The sequence below is a fragment of the Maylandia zebra genome, linkage group LG3 (assembly GCF_041146795.1).
Source record: "Maylandia zebra isolate NMK-2024a linkage group LG3, Mzebra_GT3a, whole genome shotgun sequence".
NCBI lineage: Eukaryota > Metazoa > Chordata > Actinopteri > Cichliformes > Cichlidae > Maylandia > Maylandia zebra.
Window position 1 is genome coordinate 39,282,567 of NC_135169.1, and position 23,583 is coordinate 39,306,149.

Consider the following 23,583-nt stretch of genomic DNA (forward strand, 5'->3'; position numbering starts at 1 on the left):
TGAAAATAGCATTTCCCTGTTTACGCGCAGCACTGCTCTTCTCACAGTCTTAGATCCACCAAGAGCCCACTGTTTGGCAACACACAGCTGCTGAGATGCAACAACTCTGCATTGTTAATTTGTCTGACCTTTTGTTTTATCTAGCTGCAGAGTGGGAGGCGACCAATCTGAAGAAAGTGGAAGAAGCTTACGAGACAGTCAACATGGAAATAAGGTGAGGCTAAAAAAGAAAGCAACAGAGGCAGAGGTTAGCGCCTACTGCGGCATACGTGTGGCTAAATCCTCAACATTTTGCACTTTTTGCAGATGAGGCATTTGCCTCTCACAGTTTTTGTTTTTTGATCGCAAGCAGGAGCGTGACTGTAATTTCACCAAGCCTTAAAATAGACTCCATCCTTCTGTGCTAACATAGTATGGAAAGAAGCACTGTGGTGAATATGCACTGTGTGATACCTAAGGCTAATGCTAATGAAGAAAAACAAACACTATTGGCTGTCTTCTGTACTCTGCTGGGTGGTCTTCTTCTGACTTAGTGTGAGCAGAAGAGTCTCCGTCTGGCTGGGAATTACCCACAACCCTCTCTGGCTTTTTAAAGAGAGAAATTGCAACTACTTTTTAGTAAAGAAAAAAACGATTTTATAGGATTCATTCTGCTCCTCGCTCTTCTGTCATGCTTACAACAGCTGAGGAGTAAAATCCACGCACAGTTTCTTTTGCTCCCTCTCAGATGTTTTCACAGAGCTCAGAGCCAGCCAGCAATTGCTGATAAGTAGCTTCTGTGGCCCTTAGGCCCCCAAACTGTTCATTACAGTAGGGAGAGAGGAGTGCCAACTACAGAGGTGGCACTTACCAAAAGGTCAGCCTTTTTTCCCCTCAACCTAACACTTGCTTGAGAGAGGAGGAGGAGGGTGGATGCAGGGGGACAGGAGCTGGCATGACTTCATTTGTTCTAATTATTCATTGTCCACCTTGCTTTAATTGCCTCTAGCCAAATTACTCACTGTCATTTGTGTTTGAGGACTCGGATGTGATTTTCTCCCCCGTGTCCCGGCCTTGCGCATTTTTCTCGTTCATACCTTTTAGAAGTCACATGATATCGAGGTCTACTTCTAATTAGTCCATACATTTTGCGCTGAAGAGAGCAATTTCCACAAAAATTGACTCTGCGCGTGAATGTTACGACCCCTGCCCCACCGAGAATCACACGCGCACACGGTTACGCAACCCACAACGCTTTCCTGACCCCGAATCGTCCCCCTACCCCCTGCCTTATCAACCTCAAGCGGAACAATCACCCTCCCTAAACATTTGTTAACCCCATTAGCAATTCTGGGTTATGAATATGGAAATGAGGGCCTGTGTGCTGTTAGAGATAGGGCTCACTTGCCTTATTTGCGATTAGCGAAGAAGAGCAGCCCTTACTGGCTCGGATAATTAGAGACACTGCATAGAAATGGGCTTTAACGGGCCACCTCATCAGCACAATATCTGAGACGTTAGTCGCTAGAAGGAGCAAGGAAAATAAAGCTACTTTGTCAGCACAGTTGTGAGTCATGCAGAAGTTATTAAAGCAGCCTGTCAGGGAGTGACAACAAATTGAATTGAAGAGTGTTGTCTTAAAACATAAAAAGGATTCTGTTCAGGTTTAGTTGAAAAAATTTTTTTCATGGATTTCTTCTTAAATGATTTGCTTAAAAATACCATGAGTTTTGTTGTCTTTCCTGATGGAACTGAGGAACTTTATGTAATCTGTATTGTAACTTCCAAAACTAGCTTCAGATGTGCTTCTGATCTGTGTTTCTGTTTATTTTGGTTTCCTCAGTGACTTACAGAAGAAGTTGGCCATAGACTACGGAACAGACTGGGAATTTCTGTTTTTGAACGGCCAGTGTTACAAGCTGAAAGTATATGAGTAAGTACTGACAGACCTGGAGTGCTTCTGCCTTTTCTTGAACAGTCATGTGAAAAACCAAGTGCAGCCTAATGTCATCTTGCTTTATCAGTCTCTCACATTGTCGTGGAGGGATTTTGCCCCACTCTTCCTTACAGAGTTGCTTCAGTTGTTCTTTGAGTTTTGCGGGCGTTAGTTAGCATTTGACCTTAAAACACTTTGGTATTCAGAGGACTTCACGGTCGACTCTGTGAGTGCAAGATGTCCCGGTCCTGTGGCTGCAAAACAAACCCAACTCATCACACCTCCACCGCCGTGCTTTACAGTCGGTATGAGGTGTTTGTGCTGTTATGCTGTGTTTAGTTCCTAACGTGGTGCTGCACATTATGGCCAAACATCTCCACTTTGGTCTCGTGTGTATTGTTTTTATATTGGAGTCTTTGGGGCCCCAGCTGCCAATGGGTTGAAGGTAGATTTTAGATTTTGTCTAGTAACTTTTTAAACCGTGTGCCTTCTTTTTTATTGTTGGAGGCCTTGGATCAGGGTGAACTGAAAGCATCAGTGACATAGAGTATATGACTCACGTATTGGTCTTTTATATGACCATGCTCTAATGTATGAAAACCAGACTTGGTGCATAGATCCGTGCAACCTTTTACAAAGCACAAAATGTGCACCGTGCAACCATTTTTAATTGTAATAACGTTTCCTGCCAACGAAACGAAGAATCGTTTTATCTGGTAACAGAAAAACAAACTAGCTGTCGTTTCATCCTAAGGCTTGAGCCTCAAGCTTTATTTTATCAGTGTCGACACCAAACGTGGCATCCCATCCTATGGTTGTCCTGTCAGTGCTTGTAACATTTTGTAACACGATTGAAACAAGGTGTCATTGCACCTGTGCCGGTTGTATCTGTTTGGCCTCTGCAGTTAAAAAGCTCAAAGCAAACGCTACATATTAAAAATCACGTTTCGTTGTTGCAGCGCACTTGTCACGATTAAAGGCTGTTACTTGAAACATTAAAGCCTTTAACACTTTGTTTTTATTACTTGTGTTTTACCTCTGTGCCTCAAGTTGAGCGTAAACTCCCTGGATGTGGAAGTCAGTCTGTTTTCAAGAGAACTCGCAAAAATCAACTTCTTGTCTTGCACAACTGTATTAAAACAAATTGTGTCTATAAGGAATGTGAACCATCTCGTAAAGATCCACCATTTAAGATTGATAATTTGTGAGCTCCAAGTCACCCTGGAGAAGCCAAGCAGCTAAATCAACTAAATTTAATCAACAGAATGAGCTTCTTTTACTCTCTCCTGCTGCATCCCTATGGCCCCTGCTGGGGTAGAATCTGTTCTCCTCAGGATTGCTTGCCAGCTGGAGCTTTAGAAGTCTGTGGGTGGTTGCAATTTTGAAAGAAAATTATCTGAGATCTGCACTAAGAGATCTGCACTGCGAATACATTTTCAGACATCCTTGGAATCAGTGGTTTTCCCATGCCCTTATTCACCAGTGTGATTTGTTTGCTTAGTTTGCCATTTAGGAGGCAAAATCTGAAAAGCAAAGATGAACTTCTTGCATGTACGCCAGAAGAAGATTCGTCTCAGGGTTTTTACATTACATGATAGTTTTACATAACAATATTTCACACTGCTTGAAAAATGGTTTAATTTCACGCTAAAGGGATGGGAAGGTGGCTCCTATATTATTTATTGAGCTTTACCACCGGAGATCCAAAGGAGCCTAAATGACCAAAAGACCAGCCCGAATAAAAAAAGACCAATTTTTTGATTGATGTTTTGTTTCCGTTACAATATTATACTTTAATGTATAATATTGTAACGGAAACAAAACATTAATCAAAAAATAGTTAAAACAAATTACAACATTGTATAAAAATGACAATCATCAACTCAAACACTTGGTTCTAATTAAACAGAAATTTCTATGAACTTGTAAGAACTGTGTAGGACATGAATCAGTCTGTGTCAGATCCTGAATCTGAAATTTCCACTGAAGTCACGGGTAAGTGGAACCAAGATCGAGGCAGTTTGCTGTTTGAAGTTTGCAAAGACGGCTACATTGTGCCAGTGGTAGTTCACTCTTTGCAACATAGTAGCTGTTCTAAACAGATCTTTCAGGTTTATTTTTAGTCTGTTATTTGCAGTTGGTGTTTGTTCTGGGAAAGATATTGCAGACTGAGCAATAATGCATTTCTAATGGGGGCCTTTCTTAAAATGACTGGTCCCAGTAACAAAGGCGCTTGTCGACTCAGGAATCGAGGGAAAACCAACAACACACCCGGCAGAACATTATGTTATTTACACGGGTGCACATAAGTGGTCCGCATGTGCGCATTCGCTGTCAAAATAAAAGACGCGCACCAGATAAGAAGTGCAGCGCGCGTTTGCGTCCATATAAAGGCTGTTTTTGTCCTAGAGTGGGATTTTCACGGCATATTCTGCACCACATCTCTGTGCGTTCATCATTTGTTTGAAGCCAGCTCACCTCCTGCAACCACTTGTCTGAGAATACGCGCTTCTTTTGTGGTTCGGACTCCTTCTGACATTTCTTTGGAGGTGGAGGAACACCAAAGTAATTGCTTAAAGGAGCTTCTTCGACATCTTTAAGAGTTCTAAACAAATGTCTGTCCTCCTCCAGAAAATCTTATGTACGCAAACGCGCGTTGCAACTTCTTATCTGGTGCGCGTTTTTTATTTTGACAGCGAATGCGCACCTGCAGACCACTTATGTGCAGCCCTGGTTATTTAGCTCATCATATTGCAGCCACAGAAATTCTTTTGTCCATGAAACCATAAAGCTGCACTTTCTTTTTGCCTTATATTCTGATTTGTCATAACTTCTCCGTTTTGTGGTAAGCTTTTCTTTGGCTGTCACTTCTTCACCCTGACCTGTCTTATTTGGCTCAGCAGAACTGAAATATATATCCTGCTGCTTTTACACACGCACTCACATAAGCTCAGCGATTCTCTGCGCGATCAACCTCTCACATGTTTAAGCTGCGGGAGATTTCACTTGTCATGTTTGCATAGTAAGGTAACAATTGATAAGACGATGTCAGAGGAATTGGTGCGCAAATTATCATCACTCACCAATAAGTACTGTCGCTCTCTATACACAGTTTGCACATTGCAAAGTGAAAGCAAAAAACAAGCGCAAATTCAAACGCGACTTCAATATGTCACATATTGACAGTGGCTCACCGATGCCAATGACATAATTACCCAGCTACATTTCCGAAAGAATGCAAAAGCATTGACATATATTTTTCCTTCCTGCGATAGCCCGACGGGAAGGGCAGAGAGAGATTTTGGTAGCCCGACTGGAAAAATCGCTAGCCCCAGGGCGATTTTGCGAGCCCTGAAGACATACGTGAAACAAGCCATGGGAGTTTATGGAATAGGCGATTATCAGTCACATAACACCCAAAGGCTGTATGGATGGTATCATTTTTTAGTTGCATAAAACAGCAAAGGTTGAAGGAACAAATGAAAAATGTGTGTATTTCTTCAAATTAATCTCTAGTTGCCTTTTAGTAATTCTACGATCACTCAGCTTAACTGATTATACTGTTTGCTGCAGCTAAAATAACATAAAAAAATGTAAATTAATTAATAAATAAGATCATCCACTTCATGGAAGCCGCTAATGCTACTATGCTAGTAGCATTAGCTAATTACCTAAATTACCTAAATTTTACTTGCTGTATCCTCAAGTCACAGCATTAGTTATTTTTCTTATTAAACGTACATTTTGAAACCTGTCATGTTTGTTATGCCTAACGTCGACTTTGCTGAAGTAAAATAAATGTTCCATGTTCCATGTTGTACTGTATTGGGTGTAACTAGCTCTCATCTCCAACTAAAGATCATTATTTTATGCGTCTTTGACAAACATCAGCCTGCGACCTGTAGTGTATCATATGTAGCCATCAAATTCATGTTATATCTTTGAACTATTCTCATTAAATATATATCATCTGCTAACATTGAAACGCCTCAGTGCCATTATCAGTGGCAAAATTATCAGTACCGGTAAAATAATTTCTGCTCCCACAGCCAAAAGAAAGATGGGACGGATTATTTTTGCTCATATTTTGACTCCAATTCTTTGCACATTTATCAAGTTAGCCTATTTCTCTCAGTCTCACACCTTCAGCCTTTTGCACAGAAACCCACAGTATGCTCTCCCTGGCCTATTGGCATCTTACATTCTGTTATTTTTCATCCTTGAAACCACCGAAGAGCACAATATCTACTTGCGTCAACTCAGTTGACCTACCAGCACCCTCTCTCCAATGTACCAGTTCCCCTCCCTGCCCCTCTTTATCCTTGCTGTTTGCCTTGAACTGTGATCCTGAAAAGACATGACATTGACAGACACATAAACCAACAGCTTTCTATAACTCTCCCTCCCATGCCCTCAAGTAGCAAAGCTACAATTCCTCTCCAATGATGGAGCAGAATAACACACTTCTCTTTCCCGCTTCTTGATCGTCAGTTGAAACCGTCTTACAAGCGCCCTCCCTGGTGTTCAGATCTCTCACATTTGATTAAATTGCTCCATCCTTTCTTGAGTGGCAGCCAATATTGAAGATAAGTGCCCGAAGCCATAAAAGTTTGCTGTGCTGAAATGTTGCCTGTCTTTAATATGACTAATAGCTGTGCATTATTTAAATGGATGGGATCCAGTTGGTGCTTGGGCGGGGTTTGTGTAGGGAGATGATAGCAGTTGATGAGACGACCCCATTGAGACTAAACTGTATAAACTGGATTTGGTCACGCTCGTATGTTGCATTCAGAGCTTGTTATTAAAAGTGAGTCTCATCTGTATTGGAAGGTGCCAGCTGAGATTTCTGCTTTCGTCTTTGTAAACGTGGGCCCTCTTTTCTTTCTTTTTTCCTGAGACCTCTTCATCGTCGCCGCCTTGCCTCATGATGGTGTGAATCGCTTGTGCAAACTAGGGCTTGAAGGCCTTTCTTGTTTGTCCCTATGGGAGAAAAAAATATATAATTACTTTGATTTCAAAGTAGGAGAGAAAAGAAAACAGTCTTTTGTTGTGAAACACTTTCAAGTGGAATGATTAACTGTGAGATTGGAAGCTAAATGCTGTGTAGTAGCACTCTCCACATTGCCTTCTCATCAGTTTCTCTAAAGACTCTAAACAAAACGAATAAAAGCTTACAAAGAGAACTTATTCTTGCTGCATTATCATTTAATGGCATTTATTGCTGCACTCACAAGCCCCTCTCTCCATACCTGAGGCTCCTCTTTTTATATTACATCACATTCAAAGTACTGTACTGAAGTTTACCTCCAGAAATTTAGCCATTAAAAAATCCACGTATTTTCCCCTGAAATGGTCTTTAGGGTGCTGTCGGAGGCCTTATCACAAGCCGGGAATTTAAAACGCGAGCTTCTGCCAGCGAATCCAAAATAAGCCTGGCAATTCAGTCAACACAGCCTGGCACAGCATGAAGGGAGACACCCCATAATGAGTTCTCAGAGGCGGAGTCCCTACCTACAGCAGAGCCTAATATTCCTCCTGTGGATTTGTTGACACTCCTCAAAGCAACTTAAATCGAAGGCCCGTGATTTATGCAAGACTGTCAGGTCAGATTGACTCAGCCTCCGCTCTTGTGTCATTAGAAAGTACAGCTCTTCAGTGAGTCATGCCTGCCACTGTTGTTCAGCTTTGACAGAGAAAGAGAGAAGGATAACGCAGCACAAGTGACACTTCCAACTGTCTGCAGAACATCACATGGCCTTAACAGTTCGCCGGGTTCTTCCAGTGAAGAAAGGGAATTCACCAGGATAGCCTAGAGGGAGCTGTTTTAAATTGGATCTAAACCATGGCAATGCGGGTGGTGTGGAGTCCTAGATGTGTCTGCTGAGCGTAACATGGAAATGAAGAGCCATATAGATTTATGAAGTAGATTTCATAGCGTCTTAGCACAAATATTGTCTATTTGCAAATTGGGTTTGACAGGACCAGTGGGCTTTTTTAGACAGTAAACTATTTGCCGTCTGCCAGTGGACATCAGTGAGATGCTAGAAACAGAAAAGCTAATTTCAGAAAGCGTTTTTGCTGCAAATCATTTGCCAGTCATTCACTGTACCGGTCTTTAACATGAAGCATGGCAGCCTGTTGCTCTTCTAGCAGATACACTGAAGAAACAAAAACTACATGAAAACCTTGTTTGTCCCGGCTTATAAAGGGGGCAGAAAGGCAAAAGTTGCAGCTAACCTAATTGGGATCTTGTTAAAATGTGCTTGTGCTGCCACAGCTGCATAAGCAGGTCCATGCCTTGGAGCACGAGCACTTCGTCAGACCCTTAGCTTTTAAATGATGATAGATGTGCCACAGATGCTGTTGTTACATTAAAGCATGAAATTTAACATCACTCTTAGGGAGCTGCTCATGCGGTTAATTAACTTCAAAAGGTCACGTTTGTCCAACTGTCAATAACTACGGAGGCAGAAGGATTGCTCTCGTCTGCTTAAAGATTTGCATTATGCAGTGTCAGAGATGATAGCATTTTAAAGCTTATATCTTTAAGCAGACAGCTGAAGAACTCTTCTTAATATACAATCATCAGCCAGGTTGAACGTGGCATAATTGTTGGTACCAGATGAGCTGGTTTGAGTATCTCAGAAGCTGCAGATCTACTGGGATTTTCCCCACAAAACCATCTCTAGAGTTTACAGGAATTGGTCTGAAGGGAAAACGTCCTGGAGAAAATGCCTTGTTGACGTCAGAGGCCAAAGGAGAATGTTTTGAGTTAGCAGGAAGGCAACAGTCGCTCAAATAACCACTGGTTACACTAAGGTGCAGAATAGCATCTCTGAATGCACAGTACCTTGTAGCTTGAGGCAGATGGGCCACAGCAGCAGCAGATGACACTCAGGACACTGAGGCTATAGTTTGCTGGCTAAACAAACGAGGACTCAAATGACCTCCACAGTCACCAGATCTGAAATCAGTAGAGCAGCTTTGTGATGTGGAGGAACAGGAGATTCTCATCATGGATGCAACTGTGCAGCAACTGTGTGATACTATCAAGTCAATATGGACCACAATCTCTAGCACCTTGTTGAATCTGTGCCGTGAAGCATTAGAGCAGCTCTGAAGGGAAAAAGGTGTTCTACCTGATACTAGCTGTGTGCATCAGAACAGTATTTGAAGATGTTTGGAGTGTTACTCCCTTCAGTTATAGGAAGTGTTATATTCCTTTAGCTTGTTTTGGGTTTTCACTGTGCATCTTTACAGTTTTTACAGTCTCTCAGCTGATATAACCATACAGCTATTTTCACTAAAAAGCTCTAAAAACTGTACACCGTTCATCCATTATCACCGAGCACGAAAACAAACTCAGCAAGTATCTGATGACTATACCCCGAGCTTTTAGCAGATATTAAATAAGGCTGTTTTATCCCAGAAGAGCAGACCAAAACAAACCTAAAAGCTTGTCTTCCTTTGCTTTGTTCGGGATGTTGAGTTTGGTTTCGTCAGATGGCCAAAAGCACACATTCAAATAAATATATCTGTTTGATGATATTTCTGTAAGTTTGGAGAAGATGTAGTCTTCTGAATCCTAGAAGCCATGCTGAGAAAAAAAAAGCCAACTTATTTTGCTGTTGAATCACCGCCTCGCTTGCTCAATTGTGATCAACAAAGACTTTGGCTGCCAGGATGCTGGTCTCTTCCTGTAAGCATCTGAACACACTTGGAGATTCTGCCCAGTCCACAGCAGGGGTGGCCATCTGAAGAAGCAAGAGTTTTCTGTAGGTCCATAAACCTGTGAGCTGGCAGCAGGACCGAGTGTGTCTGGTGTGGTCATAAAATTGTCACACCTTGTCAGCCTTCAGGTTGCCAATCTATGGCCAGTGAACTGGACGATGAGTGTGTGTGGGCTGGTCGTCTTTAAAAAGTCAGGATCAACTTCTTGGAGACTTTTGGTTAAGCCCACTTAAAAAAAAAGAGGACTTCCTGTTTTTACTGAGAGCAGACTGAAGTGAAGTTAATCTCCTTTATGAGATCATTATCATTATACGATACAATAACATATAACATGTATGATAGGTTTTGCCTTGTGATTGCTTTGCAAGCTGTGCTTGCTGTTGCACTGGCATTGAACTTACATCAGAGTGCATAATACTCAAAAACATGAAGAGTTGCTACCAACACATAGCAAAGCGAGCAGACCTATAAATACACAGGGCGGTGCAGTGTTTTCAGATTTCAGGGTATTTCAGGCAAACGCTAACAAAATATTAAGTTGTTATCCAAACCTCGTAAACATGAAGCAATAATTTTGAGTAAAACAGAAGAGAAATATATAAAATCAAAGGTTTATTAATTCAAATACTTAATTGTTAAGGTTGGTAATGTTGCTTTTTATAAATTGAGTCGATACCCATCAAGTCAATTTAACTTGACCATATTCTATTACATGTAGCATTTTACATTGTGCCTGTCTAACAAAATTACATGGAAATTTTCCATTAATTAAATTATTTAAAGTCAGCTTTTATTTACCTACTTTTTGTTAGTGTGTGTCACATTCCTGTGGATACTCCATTGTTAGTTAGACAACCTCACATTCTTTTAATTTGGAGAACCACAGCCTGAGCACTGAACAGCACATAAATATGTCACACGGAATAACTTGTTGGAAAATGAGTTTTTCCCCAGCTGTTTAGTTTGTACTGTAAATATTCAAGTGTGAGAGAGAGCTTCCCAAGGAATGGTTTAGCCCCCTACTGGTTCTTTTTTATTGTAAATTTAAAGTAGCTGATAAGTAGGCAGAACAGTGAAATCCTTCCTGGCGTATGTATTGGCACCCTTACGAGAAAAGTGCAATTATTCTCTGCAGGACTGGAAACTATGATTTAAACTAAAACTGACAATGAAAACTTTAATACATTTAACAGGGAGACCCAGGATAGGATTAAGCATTACATAAGAATCAATAAAACCCAAAAGAGAGACAACAAAGTGTCTTGGTGTATAAAAATTACAATCTCTCTGTAAAGCAGTGTTTATCTTCCAGTCATTCTAAAGCTGTGTCTCATTTGCAGTTCCTGCTGTGGCAACCTGAACCTCCTAGCAAGATCAACTGAGTTTATCTTATCTAATCAAATCTAATATGATCCAATTCAGTGACTGTAAGAACTCCTGTGAAAATGTAATTTCCATCCTACACAAATATTTTTCCTTCGGATGATGCATTACAATGAGTTGTTTCGACTCTAACGGTTGGGGTTGCAGCTTGCTTGAGAAATGGCTGTCTCTCACTAGCTCCACAAAAATATGATATTTCCAGTGTTACACGTGAATCCTAAAGTACAGCTCACACTTGGACTGTTTCGAGTTTCGAGGCCAAGGTTTCTGTTTTGGGGTTTGTGGAAAACTCTGTTGTTTCTATCTGTTTATATCTTTCTACGTAGCACTCATAGCACTCATAATTCTTATTCTCATGTATATATCTCATGTATATCTCATGCACATATCTTTCTTTCTACATAGCACTTTAATTCTTATTGTCTGCACTGAAGCACCGCAGCAATTTCCTAATGTTGTAAACCTCAACATCTGGCAATAAACCCATTCTGATTCTGATTCTGATTCTGATAGTCTATAGTCGTATTAGTGGTTATACACAAATTAACACATTTTTAAGTCCATCTTTTTATTTCCTATTCAAAGTGATATTTAAAGTTCAATTTATAATGCATTTTTTATCTTAAATGGAAGATTAAATCCAGTCCTTGGACAAATCTAAGACTTTAATGGTTTGCTTTTAGTAGAATTTCCCCAGGATAGCCTCTTTTTCCCGAGCTGCTAAGGACAGATAGTAAAAGGAGCCATAAAGTTGAAAAACTAAGTACACCCTAACTCCCTCTGTAGGAATTACTACTAATCCTAATTGCTGTTAATCCAGTGCACTTGATTAACTGATTAGCAGTAAGTGTGCACAGCTCTATAAAAGCAGACGTTCTGACGGTTTGTTGAAAGAAAGCCTCGTCTCTTTAAAAAGAACATGTACTTAGATTTGTAAAGTTACATCTAAGCAAACAAGACTTATGGAACAATGTCCCTTGGACAGATGAGACCAAAGTCGATGTGTTTGTCTATGATACACAACATTATGTTTGGTGAAAATCGAAAACATCATACCAGCACCAACCAACACCTCATGCTAGCCATCAAGCATGGGGTTGGAGGTGTGATGATTTGGGCTTGTTTTGCAACCACAGGATCTGTGCACCTTACAGTCCCTGAGGCGACCATGCACTCCACTGAGTAATAAAGTATTCTAGATTCAACTGTCTGATAGCTAAAACTTGGCCCAAGCCCAGCAGCACATCTACAACACAATAGCTAAAAAAGAAAAGAATCAAGGTGCCACAATGGAACCGTCAAAGTCAAGACCTCAACCTGGTGGAAATGCTGCGGTGGGATCTCGAAGAGAGCTGAACATGAACAAACTCGTGTAAATGAACTGAAGCAACATTGTGAAGAAGAGTTAGCCAAAAAGCCACAATGATGTGACAGACTGGTAAAGTCATGCAAAATCTATTGCTGCTAAGGGTGCTTCTACAAGCTTTTGAACCATGGGGTGTGGCTAGTGTTATGGCCTGTCTAGGGGTGGCCAGACCATAACATTAGGGCCATAACATTAGGGTGATCCATCCCCGTCTGATCCCAAGCAGCACATCACACAACAAGTACAATTTGTTGGTGACTTATTTACAGTGAGTGAATTTTAACAAAGGACAGGAGTGGACCATAGCTTTGGGGTGGACCTAATGCCAAAGCAACAAACAAAAGGAGCCCCTCTAAAGGATGTACCAAACTTACCTACAAAAAGAATCAAAGCAAATGACAATGACTTATCTCCCTAACTAACAAAAACATGAGAAAATGATAATCAAATAAAAAAGGTAGTCCACTCCTACATGAAACAGCGCTGGACAGGTAACATAAAGTCTGCCGGTTGAGGTAAGCCGAGGATGAATGACTGGCCGTCCATGACGGTGTCATCATATAAGCCATCTCCAGGTCGTTAGCCAATCAATCCGTCCCTTGGATCCACCAATCACAGAGAGTCACCTGCACACTCAGATATGAAACAACAGTACGACAACAGTCGTAACACTAGTTTTACATGTGACTGTAGAGAGTACACAGAAACAAGCCTCTGGGGTTTGTCTCCTGTCACATACTTTAATACATGAAAAATGACCTGCTCTTCACCTGCATTACAATGCAAAGCATGTTGCAATGTTCAAATGGGCATTGGAAAATTGTTTTGAGACAGACTTCAACTGGAAAAAAGAGAAACAAGTGCACCAACTGTGAAAAGAAGCTTCTTCTTCACACTCTTTGACATTTAGGGCTGAAATTACTGAAGACTTTGTATTTGCTTTGATAGTTCTGACCTTCTGGCCTTGAGCAGTTTTTGTTCAGAAATGGGGTTGAGACTTTTGTCCACATGACCCATTTAATGTGCGTTGAGAACGGGAAAGGTCTGGTATGAATCGGGCTGAATTATTGAACCGGATCTAGAGTTGAGATACTTGTAAGTGAGAGGGATATTTAACAGCCAGAGGAAACACATCTTAACTTTTCACCCTGAAAAAACAACGTTATGCTGTTCAAATACACAGACACAAACTGTTAATGGAAATTGTAAATCGTCCATTTGAAAACTGCTTTATTTTAAATGTCAGATGATGAAATAAAATTATAGAAAGCAGAGTTATTTTAAAGAAGAAGAGTTATCATTATGGTGTTATTTCATTTCACAGTTAAACCAAAGGTAATATGGTAAAAATATACTGTGACCAAACCTTTGTGATGCAAACACTTATAGCTTATTATACGTGTTAGATCCTTTATTAATCATTTGCAGGAAATGAAATTGTCACAGCTTCAATACAGACAATAGACACAATATGAATTCCTAATATAGTTAAAAATACATAAATGAATAAAATACGCAATAACTAACATGTGCAAACATGGATACAATCATTATTTTTACTATTACTGTGTAGCGGGTTATGAATGGCATTTTACCCACTGCACATTGCTGGTAATGTGCATTTTAAGACAGAAAGAGAAAGTATGTTGGGAAGAAGTGGGTTATATTTTAAGACTGAGCTTATTGACTAGCCGTTTTCTAGATGGAGATTTTGACCTTTTTCCTGTTGTATCTTTAACTTTGTAACTTTAAGTTGTTGACTTTGACTATTGGAACTGGACATGTTCAGCATGCTGAACATCCAGCAATTGTGTTTACATGCTATGTGTGATACGAATAAACCATACGAGTGCAAACTACGCTCATTTGTTTTTAGTGCACCCTTTAAACATGAACCTTATTGTGCATAAGGGAGGCTTTAGATGAAGTGAGCCTGAGTGTTGTGAGAACAGATGTTTCACAGTCGCTCTCTAAGCCTCTGATTGTAGGCTTGGTTTTTATTTTCACTTTTAATGTGGGAACTCTAATTATCACCTTAAGTCATGTTAAAGTAGATTTACTAACACATTTTGGTGTTGAGAACAGTTTTTTACACAGTTGAGGAGGAAAAGTGAAATAATTATTAAATAAGACTAGTTCTACACCTACGTAGGCTCTTTTGTTTTCTGGTAGCAGAGTATATTTGTTTGTGTGTGTGTGTGTGTGTCTATATAAACATAAATCTATACATTCTATCCTATATTGTCAGTTTAATGGTAATTTAATAGAAACCAAGAATTAACAGAAGGCAGCATAGCAGACATGGATACATGCCTGACTGTTTCACAGGCCTGTATCCAGGACTAAAGAAAAGTCAGCTCAGTTGCACCAAAATACCTCCAAAGGATAAAACAGGTGCTGTGAAGCCAGTTAAATGTTAGAAATAATATCAACACTTCACGCAAAGTCCAGCCCCCTAAGAGTAGGCAAACAATGAAAGAGATAGGGGGATACTGCCCAAGATGAAATACAGAGAATCCATAAATACATCAAGAAGATGGGCACCAGGGACGAACTGCCAAGAGAGTGCCTCAGGCAGCAAAAACCAGAGAATGATGAGGATGAAGATGATGTATTGTAAAAGACCAAGCCCATTCATTGGATCTATCATTGGCGTAATAGAGGAACTGGTTGACCTCAAGAAATCCTACCAGGAACTTCAGAAGTCCAGCCTGAAGGACATCATGGAGTTTCTGATCAGGACAGCGAGAGAAAAAGCCCTAAGCAGAAGGGTCTCACTTTGCAGGCTGTGCAAATGGGGTCATGAGACCATTTACACAGTGCAGCAATGTAAAGGATGTGAGTCAGGACAGCGTACTCGGAAAATGGAGTCGCACTGTGACATACCTACAAAAGAACAACCAAGGTTTCAGAGCTGGTGGCGAGCCAACCAGATATGGTGATGGTTGACAAGGAAAAAGACAGCAGTTGTGATTGATATGGCAATACCAGCTGACTGTAATGTCAGGATGAAGGAGCATGAGAAAATATGAAAGGTGTCACTGCCTAAAGGGACAAGTTAAACAGATATGGAAGGTGAAGATGAAAGTGGTCCCAGTCTTAATAGGAACATTAAGGCCTGTGACCTCCAAACCTGGTTCTAGCATATTCAGGTTACGGCTCAGTCTGACTCCACTCCTAGAATTGGACATACATCCCAGATCTCTGGTAGAGGTCTTAAGTTTGAGGAAGACCATAAATACTGCTAAGCTACAATTATTGCCTATTATTGTGGAGGTCCACCATATACCACCAGAGCAGCTCTTATCCATCAGGGCATGGACAGAGAATGCCTGGAGGCGTCCTGTGGTTTGTGGTAGCGGATGCTTTGGGTCCTCTGTATGGCCGAATCTGGCTTTTTGAGCCACATCTTTCCCTTTTTTTTTTTTTTTTTTTTTTTTTTTTTTTAAATGACATCAGAAACAGCAGTATGCGACATTACGTGATGGCAGAGCTTCAGTTCATCCTTTGTCATTTTTTTTTTTTTTTTTTTTTTTTTAATAAATAGGACAGGGGGAATGAATGAGAGAGAGAGGGGGAGAGAAAGAAAGAAAACCCAAGGGGAGAAGAGACGGTGAGAAGGGGGGGGAAGAGAGACAAAAAAAAAAAAAAAAAACTCCTGGGTCACCTGTATGGAGAAAAAACAAACAAACAAACAAACAGAGGAGACAGCAAACAACAAAGAGCAACATAATAATAGAGAAAACAAAGCACCATCACAATAAACTAGCTAGTCATAGATATCAGTATTTACTAAGTAATAAACGATATTGTGCAGCACGCAAGATAGACAGCGCACAGTGTGCTTTGAGGCAGCAGCCAAGAAAGCTTTAGTCCGCGTCTGTGAATACCCATGTGTGCATACCTGTGTGGATCAGCATGCTTGCATTCCAAAGGTTTCTCCATGTAATGATCTGCTAGGGAGTGTGGGGGGGCCACAGCCCCGTCCTCCAGGGTGTGAAGCGGGTATGGAGGAGATCAAAACTCCAGACATCCAGAGGACCCCAGAACACAAGAGACCATGGAAGACCAACAGAGGGGCAGCCGCGCCACTGTTCCAGTAAGAGCTGAGGAGAGTCCCAGATGAGGGCTCACTCAGCAGCCGCGGAGCAGAAGCCAGGGGGGGTTGCAGTGACGCGCCCGTGAGCTCCGCCGGCCCCCAGCTGCGCCTGAGTGACCGAGCCCTAGGCCGAGAGGCCGGGGGCACCCCACCTCCAAAGGGGCCCGAGCGAGCCCCAGGCCCCAGGCCCCGACAAGCGGCCGCCAAGGAGTGAGCCGGTGTGTACCCGGACGCCCACCCCCAGACACAAAGAACCACCAACACACCGACACCTGAGGGAGTCCGCCACCGGCAGGGGAAGTGGTGGTGGGTGGAGATAGGCCTCCAAACCTTGGAGGGCCTGAGGTGTCCCCAGAGAGGTGGCGTCTGATACCCAACCTGACATATAGACACAGACATACAGGCACACACAGACACAAACATCCATTCCCACCCTCATGCTCTCATATGCACTCACTCCACACTCAACCAACGTGGAGACAGACATAAAGAGACGCTGTACACACAATCACACTCCCCAAGCGTACTCTACAAACCGGGTCTAGGTACCCTTGCCCCTGGAGGGGGGAATTGCACCCAGACCCAGGTGGTGTTACCCTTTTCCCTGCGGTGGGGAGAGGCAGACCACCCCGACTCCGCAGCAGCAGGGAGGCCCCACACCCCAGACCGCAGTCGGACGGCCAACTCCTCCTACTAGCCCCCCCGCTCCAGCAGGCCGCAGAGAATGGGGGTGGGAGAAGACTCCAAACCTCCCTCCACCCGCTCATTGTAGTGTTGATGCATATGTGTTCTAAGGTGCAATTAAAACCCAGGAGGGCATGGAGCTACCTGCCAAGGAGCAGCAGGTAAGCGCATGGTCCCTCCTGCTAGCCCTCAATGACTAAGTGTATTTAAAATTGAGAGGTGGGCAACGACGTCAGGGGTGAGGTATACACCCTGATGGTGATTTGGACTCCGTGATTGTGCCCACCCCCAAGATCCTATATGTATGTGTAATGAGAGTGTGAATAATGTGAATGTCTAAGTTGTGGGATAAAATTGAGGCAGAGGCAGCCAGAAGGGGACAGGGGGGGGGGTAGCCTCCTCTGCACCCTGGTGACATACCCCCACTCCAAGGCCCTGCATGTGTGGGTGGTTGTGGAGGAGCGGGAAGAGGGAGGCAGCTGGAGATGGGGAGGGAAGGAAGGGAGGGGCAGGTAACCCCTCCCTGGGGCCAGCTCCCCCGCTGACCCCAGTAGGCACTCCCACCCTCCGCGACCCGCCAGGGAAGGGGGGCCCAGGCCCATCAGACCGGGGCCCAGTGCAGTAGCGCCCCCCGGCTCCACAGAGCCCTGGACAGTCCACCCAACCCCACCACAGAGAAAACTGCACCCACCCCACCAACCACACATCTTCCAGACTACATAAGACGGTAAACGCCCAGGCTGAGATCTTCCTCCACCTCTCCTGTATCTCCCCCTCCTGCAGAGAGTTCCTGAGAGAAGAAAGCTCCTGCCAGATGTGACCATCCCCCCCACCAGTTGAAGAGCCCCCCAGGCGGCTCGATGCACCGGCGGCACCCTGCTCCAGGGCCGGGCCCCCATGCACCCACCCGCCCACAACCCCGGCAACACACCAACCAGGACCCGAGCCCCCGAGGCCCGGCCCGGGCCCCCGCCCAGAGACGGAGCACCCCCAGAACCTCACGCCCATCCCGGACCCACCCAGGGGCAGCCAGGTTGCCAGGTCAGTAACCCACGTCCGTCAGCACAGACCCTCCCCTAGCCCCGCTGCACGCAGCCGCGAGGAAACAGTCACCTGAGAGCCAACAGAGCCCTCAACCGGACGTGACCGCTACCCCGGGTTGAGCCCCCCAAGGAAGATGCCTCCGGGGAGCCACATCTTTCCCATTTTAAATTGGATTGGGATCTGGGGAGTTGAGGCCAGGTCAGCACCTTGGGCTTTTGTGTTGTGTTCCTCAAGCAGTTTCTGAGCACTTTTTGTGATGTAGTGGTGTTTTTTTGGCTGCAGCCATCAGGAAGTGCTTGTTTCTGTCAATGTGAGTGCCTCATTGAGACTTTATAGTTGCATCCAATGTAATACAAACGTAGTTAAATGTAGTTATATCTACATGTGATTGTTTTACCCTCAGAACACCTTAATGCACGGGTGTCGAACTCCAGGCCTCAAGGGCCGGTGTCCTGCAGCTTTTAGATGTGTCCTTGGTCCAACACAGCTGATTTAAATGGCTAAGTGTCCTCCTCAACATGTCTTGAAGTTCTCCAGAGGCCTGGTAATGAACTGATCACTTGATTCAGGTGTGTTGACCCAGGGTGATATCTAAAACCTGCAGGCCTGGAGTTCGACACCCCTGCCTTAATGTTTCAGAAATTTTGAGAAGAGACTTTTTTATGCTGTTCCCTTTTTGTATAAGTCAGCCTTCAACTATTTTGAGAGGAAAATGGCAGCAATGATAATAAAGTGACATCTTCAGACATGGAAGGAGAATGTAGCTCTAAATGATCTGCCAGGGGCTATTTGCCTCATTAGCCTCAGTGATAGCTCTAAAAACTAAATTGGCTTCAATTTTGAGCTAATACTTCCTTCTTTTTTTTTCTCTTTAAATCGAGGTAAGGCATCTAAGCAAAAGAGGCTCTTACATTCTCTGTTTTATGTTTCTTCAGGGTAACTTATGTGGCAGAGGTTTACACTATGCATTCACCTTCCCAGAAGAAAAAGTCTCTACTTCAAAAGTGGCTTTAGTATGACTCTTTGGGCTGCCAGGATTACAGTGTGGAGAAACGATGTGATCGCAATGCTCTTTTTGAAAATATATGAGCCCGGAAATTGAATTTTAAATAGTCCTAATATTAGCTACAATACTGGAATCTGACTCCATAATTGTGCTTGAGAGCTGATGAGATGAAATTTAGGATAAAAATAAAACTCTCTCCATGGTAGCAATTTGAAACTTTTACTGTAGGAAAGAGACCCAAACACTGCAGAACCCTTTTTTTTAACAACCGAGACATAAATCAAATGGCCTCTCTCCCACCTTCATCTCTGGTAGCAGGTGCTCTCATATTAGATGCTGTCCTGGGGAGAGAGAAAAAACACGATAGCAAGAAAATGAAATAGCTCATAAGGTAAGAATAGGCCTCTACTTACAATATAATGAAAATATAATACAATATAATGGTGAGGTAAAATAGTTCCAAAGCAGTTTAATTAGTCAAATCAATTAAACATAAGTCACAGTTGGAATCTTAACATTAAAGTGTTACACAAACATCATGTGCATACTTGCTTATTTAAAGTGTATATGCTATGTGTTTGTCGTATACTGTTTGCACATTTTTATCTGCACTTTTGTGAAACTATTATTTGAATATTGGACTCTGGCTAAAGGAGCTGTCAAAGTGATATCATGAAACGTATTAAAAATCAATCATGACAGTCATCAATAATGCACATATGTTAAATGCTGGAATTTTACTCATTTTTAGTCATAATGATTTGCTGTCGAATAAAAGGCAATAACTCTCCAGTTAAAAGGCAGCAGAATTAGAAGATTTGTGCAATGCTGTGAAAAACTACCCATGATTCAGTAGCTTGTAGAGCCACCTTTAGCAACAATAACTTCTTTACCAGTCTCTCCCATCATTGTGGTTAAGTTTTGACACATTTTACAATTTTGCTTCACTTCAGTGAGGTTTAGCTGTTGGAGAGATGGCCTCACATTTGACTGTAGAATACTTTGGTATACAGAGGAGTGCATGGTCAACTCAATGACTGCAAGGTCTCGAGGTCCTGTGGCTGCAAAACAAGCCCAAATCATCACACCTCCACCACCGTGTTTGATAGTTGGTACGAGGTGTTGTATACGGTGCTGTTCATTATGGCCAAACATCTCCACTTTGCTCTCATCTATCCAAAGGATGTTGTTCCAGAAGTCTTGTGCGTTCTTCACCTTCCTAACAAGCCACACTTGTTCAGTCTTTTTTTAACTGTACTGTCATGAAGTTTAACATTTAACATGATAAGTGAGGATTGTAGAGTTTGAGATATAGCTCTTGGGTTTTTTGTAGTTTCTGTGCAGCCTTACTTTTGGGTGAATTCGCTGAGACTTCCACAGCTGGGAATTGTTTTAAGACATCAGAATGCTACAGTCAGAACTTTGGCTTTACAGATCAGCCATGATCGGTTAATCAGGATTATTTGATTAGCAGTACCCGGCTGCTACTTACCCTCTAAAGTTCTATGGAAGCTGTAAGGTTGTAGTTAGTTAGACTTAGACTTAGTTAGACTTAAACAGAGAGGAATTTACTAATGCAAATTTGGTGCAGAAAATAGGGAATTTTCCAGGTGCCCATCTACTCTATTTGAAACTATACACTATATACACTATACACAACTATATGTGGTGTTTGTGCGGTACTGTAGCATTATATTATATAGCAGGTAAATATATTCTATGTCACCCTTTAGAATTGATGTTGAGATCAGCTGGGTGAGAGAGGTGCATTTGTAACTACAACCTGCACCAAAGACACTTCAACAATGTGAAGACTTGTTGACAAAGCGGCTTAAAGCTGGAGCCGCTGGTTAATTGACAGGCAGGATAGACTGCCTCTATGACTTTACAATAGGGTCAGATTGAATTGTGGACTGTGAATAAAAACAAAATATGTAATTCTGCATGAACATTCATGTGTGTGAATGTGATTGAAAAAAAGATTTTGACTGACCTTAAGTTTCTAAGAGTGAAAAGTTTCTACTGTACAGCTCGTGAGCCAACATGTACATGTTTTTGGTCCTGGGAAATACTCTGCGTACTACACTATACTCTATCTGCTTTGGGACTGAGAGATCAATCAATCAATACAGTCTTGCTGGCTTAGTTTATAAAATGTATCAGTCAAGAGCAAAATAGCTTAACGTTTAAGAAGTTAGGTTGCACTGTAATCTGAGATTTATGCAGGGCAAATACTCAGGTGTATGCTGTAGCTTTCAGATGTATTTCCATCATTGAAGCTTTCAAGCTGGGCTAGCAGAGTGCCCATGTGTCAAGTCTTTGTTCTTAACTAAGCTGTAGCTGACTGCCTGCTGTCCATTCATATCTTCTTACCTAATTTATGTCTAAGTGGTTTAAAGCCATTTTACCTATAACTCAAAGCAGTTTTTCTAAATTGATAATCAGTTATGAAAAAAGTGCGCTACATCTGTTACATCAGTCTGTCCTGAATTTAAGTAGAGATTGAAATTGGATTCATTTTTATTCAAGGTTATCACGACGCAATATTGACTCACCTCTGTGAAAACCTTGGGGCCAGTAAAACAGAAAAAAAACTAAAATAATTATCTCCCAAAGTAGTCAGCATGTCAATTTTCTTTATTTTTTCTGTTCGGATGAGGCAGATATTATTTGAAAGTCTTGCTTATATTAGTTTCTTTCTCTTTCTATTATGTATTATTTGATTAATTATTTCATTTGTGACTGTCAGCAATTGTAATTTTGCAGTCTCTGGAAAAAGTCAAAGTAATGATTCCCTGTTCCTTTCTGTCTCTCTTGATTACTCACTTAGACAATGATACGACTGTTATTTTGGCTAAAATAAGAAATGGCACATATTACATATTCTGAAAAACATTGTTTGTCTTTATATTTTGCTTGCAGGGAGCCAGAGTTTTGTTTTAATGTCTTAAAGTGCTCTTGAGAACTAGTTCTTTGGGCAATCCTAGTTTTTCAAGTTTTTCTTTGGATATTGGCTGTTTTTTTTTCCCTCATTTTCAGTCCAGTCCATTTTTTATTGTTTGTTTAGACATTTAATAGATAATAATTACCTATTAACCATTAAAGCATATGAAAGGCTGCTGACTTATGGGATTAAAAGACAAGTTAACAAGATAAGATAACTTGTTATTGCACAGTCATACTGTGCACCTGTGGAAACAACAACAAACGAATTTTTCAAAAATATTTTGCATTTCTTTAGTTGCATCTATGAAAAATTCTAAAGGTAACACAGTTTTACAGACATACAGTAACAGGATGATTCCCAAAGAGCTGTTAGTTAAATGCTTGACACATTATGGCATGCATGGTGTGCAGTTTGTCCTTAAAATGTTTGAGGAACTTGAATAAGTGGAAGCAAAAGAAGAAGCAGCTGGACTAAAAAAGAAACAATCTACAGCAAATAAACGATATCTGACAGTCATAGCCCTGAGAAACAGGAAATATAAATCCACCAAACACTTGACATTACTTTATAAATGCCATCTGTCAAACATGGTGGAGGCTCTGTCGTGGTTTAGGGCTGCATTTCAGCCAGGATTGCTGGAGATCTCATCGAAATTAATAGAATTATTAGTGCAGAAAAGTACCGTCACATATTGAGAAACCTAAGATAACATCGGGAAAGAATCTGACTGGCAAGAGCTTCTTTCTTTGACATGACAATAACCTCAAACACACTGCCAGTGCAGTAAAAGCATAACTGGATAGAAAAACACACAATGGAGCACTATCAGTCATGGGCTGGCATCCCAAGAGCCCGGACCTCAACATTATTGAAGCAGTGTGGGATCATCTTGACAAAGAATGGAACAAAAGGCGGCTGACATCCAGAGAAAAGATTTGAGAGAAAGCTACGAGAAAGCTTGAGTTCAGGCAGTGTTGAATAATAAAATTGGTCACACCAAGTATTGACTTTCAATCTCGTTACAATTTTACAAACTCCTATTTGCATTTTTCTGTGCACGCACGTCTCAGTAAACCACAGCATCTATGTCTCGTTTTTCTAACAAAATATGAAGAAATGAGGGAATGCTCAAGACTTTGCACTGTCCTGTGTGATGACAAAATATTGTGAATTTTAAAATATTATCAACAACATTAGGATGACTCAAGTAAATAAAGCTATCTAGAGCATAACCTGTTACACAACTGCAGAAACACATTCTATTTACTGTGACCTAAGGTTGCTGTATGCTATCAAGATGAATAGTGTTGGTTTCCCTTAAAGTTTGCTAATAAACAATTAGCCACACCACTTTATATTGCCGAATCACCTTTGACTCCTGGCATGCCAGCAGAGTGTACACAGTGTT

General features: G+C 41.7%; 1 protein-coding gene across 1 annotated transcript in view; it reads left to right on the top strand.

Annotated features, from left to right (window-relative positions):
* Positions 1-23,583, top strand: part of LOC101468404 (glucosidase 2 subunit beta) — a 177,940-nt gene that overhangs the window by 120,721 nt on the left and 33,636 nt on the right. The window contains exons 11-12 of the mRNA XM_004554475.3: positions 145-214; positions 1,823-1,912. Coding sequence (XP_004554532.2) covers positions 145-214; positions 1,823-1,912 — 160 coding nt within the window. The remainder of the gene's footprint in view (positions 1-144; positions 215-1,822; positions 1,913-23,583) is intronic.